At 31.4% G+C, this 3,847-nt stretch overlaps 1 protein-coding gene across 1 annotated transcript in view; it reads right to left on the bottom strand.

Annotated features, from left to right (window-relative positions):
- Positions 1 to 3,847, bottom strand: part of LOC106473588 (transforming growth factor-beta receptor-associated protein 1-like) — a gene marked incomplete at its 5' end in the record, with an annotated part of 46,525 nt that overhangs the window by 31,157 nt on the left and 11,521 nt on the right. The window contains one exon of the mRNA XM_013934273.2: positions 3,542 to 3,676. Within this exon, the coding sequence (XP_013789727.2) occupies positions 3,542 to 3,676 (135 nt within the window). The remainder of the gene's footprint in view (positions 1 to 3,541; positions 3,677 to 3,847) is intronic.

Raw genomic sequence — 3,847 nt, 5'->3', positions numbered from 1 at the left:
ATTTATTGGCAAATACTGTGTTGCATAGAAGTTTAATTTAACAAGCAGACACTGATCCAAACTACCTTCATTGACAAATACTGTGTAACATAAAAATTTAATTTAACAAGCAGACACTGATCCAAACTACCTTCATTGACTAATACTGTGTAACCCAGAAGTTTAATTTAACAAACAGACACTGATCCAAACTACCTTCATTGGCAAATACTGTGTAACATAAAAGTTTAATTTTACAAGCAGACACTGATCCAAACTACCTTCACTGATAAATACTGTGTAACACAGAAGTTTAAGTAATAATTAACCTTAAATTAAGATCTCTTAAGATATGACATAGGTTAAGTTAGTAGTTTAATTTAGTTTGTTTGTTTTATAGCAAAAAGCTACACAATAAGCTATCTAGATTCTGTTCACCATGGGGGAATCAAACCCCAAATTTTAGCATTATAGATCTGTAAATTTACTCTTGACCATTTAGGGGTATTAGATTATAATATTTATGATATAGTTCAGGTTAAGTTAATACTTTACTTAGATCAAGATATGTTAGGATATGACACAGGTTGAGTAACAGTTTACTTTAAATTTTGATTTTTTAAGATTTGGTTCAGATTAAGTTAGTAATAGTGTTTAGTTTACTTTAAATTGGGATATTTTAAGATGTGGTTCAAGTTAAGTTAGTAGTAGTGTTTAGTTTACCTTAAATTGTGATATTTTAAGATGTGATCCAGGTTAAGTTAGTAGTAGTAGTGTTTAGTTTACTTTAAATTGTGATATTTTAAGATGTGATCCAGGTTAAGTTAGTAGTAGTAGTGTTTAGTTTACTTTAAATTGTGATATTTTAAGATGTGATCCAGGTTAAGTTAGTAGTAGTAGTAGTGTTTAGTTTACTTTAAATTTTGATATTTTAAGATGTGGTCCAGGTTAAGTTAGTAGTAGTAGTGTTTAGTTTACTTTAAATTGTAATATTTTAAGACAGGTCTCAACAAATCCCAGGTGCCAGGTTGCCCTGGCGACTAAAAATTTCATTGTGGTGCCTAGTATTTTCTTCCGTTTTGTTCATGTGTAGAGATGTGCTAAATAAAACTTGAATCTAGAACAGTTCTGGACTCTTGGAAGTCTAGAACTATTTTCACATACTTTGAGTCTGAAATCAAACTTTGTTTCTAGGATTTTAATGGTGGATTCATGTTTTTTCAGGAATGAAATGTTGTGGTTGTACAACACGTTACTAATTTTGTGCCATTTTGTTTTCTTCTTTCTCTCAGTTCAACCAATCAGTGCACATGTTTAGACTCAGATGGGACCAAAGAAAGTTAGTTCAGGCAATACTATCAAGTGATTGTTGATATCATGTGATTGTTAGCACGCACTCATTGCTGTGAAAGTAAATAAATATAGCCCCCATTTCCCGGTACAAACAGTAGTGAAGTTAGGTTAGGCACACCAAAAGACCTTTGCTTATCATTGTACAGTATTGTAGCGATAAGTAGATTAAACTTATTCTGAAACAACCTGCTTGCCCTATCGATATCACAGTGATTATTTTTATTTTACTTTCATTCATTGCAAGAATCCACCTAAGTTATAGTTATTTAGTCTACTATTTTAATAATTGCACATATTGAAGTTTAACTTTAATATATATATATAATAAAGTTTAATAATGAACTCTTTGTTTATTAGTGTAAATCTATGTCTCGTACCATAACCACACAACTGACTCAAAATATATTCCATAACTTTTCTATATTGGACCTGGCTCCCAAGTTTTTGGGCTGGCTCCTAGATCTGAAAATATTTGTTGAGGCCTCTTTTAAGATGTGGTCCAGGTAAGTTAATAGTAGTGGTTTAGTTTACTTTAAAATTTTGATATTTTAAGATGTGGTCACAGTTAATTTAGTAGTAGTAATAGTTTACTTTAAGAATGGTCATGATTAAGTTAGTTGTTTATTTTAGATCAAGATATTTTAAAATATGGGTCAGGTTGAGTTGTAGTTTACTTCAGACATTTTAACGATATCCAGAATACCACAGTTTTAGTTATTCTGAGTCAATGTTCTTTATAAATATAACAGAAGGTCATTAATTATATTTTTCTCTTCTGTAATAACAATAAAGAAAATATATTTGTTTCTAATCGAGTGAGTATAAAGTTTTTACACGGGATTTAATCTTCCTCTTGTGTGTATATGATAAACCAGTTTATCCTACACTAGTTTTATAAACATTTATTATAACCTGCAAATTGTGAACTATAAAGTCTGCATCATACATGAAGCACTACAGTTTTTTTACACATATCAAAGCACTGTAGTGTACCATATCATCCAAGGTAACATAGTATTCATATTAGACCAATGCTGTTTTCAACAAATAGTGAAACACTGCCCTACACCGTAACGTCCATACGTAACGTGGTAATAAGTTTACAGCAATACAGATTTCTACACATATTGTGAAGTACTGCAGTAACCGTGTCATCCATATGAAACATGGTTACAACAATAAAGATTTCTACACATATCGTGAAGTACTGCAGTACACCGTGTCATCCATATGAAACATGGTTACAACAATAAAGATTTCTACCCATATCATGAAGTACTGCAGTATAACGTGTCGTCCATATGTAACGTGGTTACAGCAATACAGATTTCTACACATATTGTGAAGTACTGCAGTGTACCATATCGTCCATATGAAACATGGTTACGGCAATAAAGATTTCTACGCATATCATGAAGTACTGCAGTGTACCATATCGTCCATATGAAATATGGTTACAACAATAAAGATTTCTACACATATCGTGAAGTACTGCAGTGTACCATATCGTCCATATGAAACATGGTTACGGCAATAAAGATTTCTACACATATCATGAAGTACTGCAGTGTACCATATCGTCCATATGAAACATGGTAAACAGATTACAGCAATACAGATTTCTACACATATCGTGAAGTATTGCAGTGTACTGTATCATCCATATGAAACATGGTTACAACAATAAAGATTTCTACACATATCGTGAAGTACTGCAGTGTACCGTGTCGTCCATATGAAACATGGTAATCAGATTACAGCAATACAGTTTTTTTACACATATTGCAAAGTATTAGTATATTTTTATAAGATGTTTAATTTATTAGTCTTGAATAAGACAGTTTTAACTAAAATGTTAGCCATTTGCATCATACTTTCTCCAGTGTAATAAAAAATAGTGAGTTATTCAAAAAAACAAGGAGCTCTGTACTTTAACCAAAGGTGTCACAAATTAACAACCAGATCAAAAGCATGAAAGTATCATTGTAGATATTATGTCAAGGCACAAGTAGTTTGCACTAATAACAGAAATTCAAAGTTACCAAAATATGTTTTGTATTGAAAAAATATTTAAAACTTTGATCATAAACTTCAAATAAATTTAATTATAACATGCTGCCACTTCATTAACAAATAAGCTAGTTGATTTTACAAGTACTTTTATGTTCTGCATTAATAATAAGTTAAAAAACACAAAGTTTTTTCTTACCCTGGTGATTCGCTTTACAAGTGGTGTTGTTAAGTCACTCTCATATGGGAAAAGATGCTGGCTGAAACTGTTCCAACAATCAGCTATCACATACTGGGAACTGAGAGCTGCACACACGTACTGACCATCCATTGCCTCAAAACAAAAACAAGTAGTTCTTTAATACAGATCACTGGTTTAGTAGTTAACAGAAGGAAGAAGTGTGAAACAAACAAAAACAGTTCTTTAATACAGATCACTGGTTTAGTAGTTAACAGAAGGAAGAAGTGTGAAACAAAACAAATTTAATATTGACCTTGTTATGAA

This window comes from Limulus polyphemus, unplaced genomic scaffold, assembly GCF_000517525.1.
Source record: "Limulus polyphemus unplaced genomic scaffold, Limulus_polyphemus-2.1.2 Scaffold6300, whole genome shotgun sequence".
Classification (NCBI taxonomy): domain Eukaryota; kingdom Metazoa; phylum Arthropoda; class Merostomata; order Xiphosura; family Limulidae; genus Limulus; species Limulus polyphemus.
The sequence above is the reverse complement of the archived record's forward strand: the minus strand, read 5'-3'. Positions and strand labels throughout refer to the sequence as shown.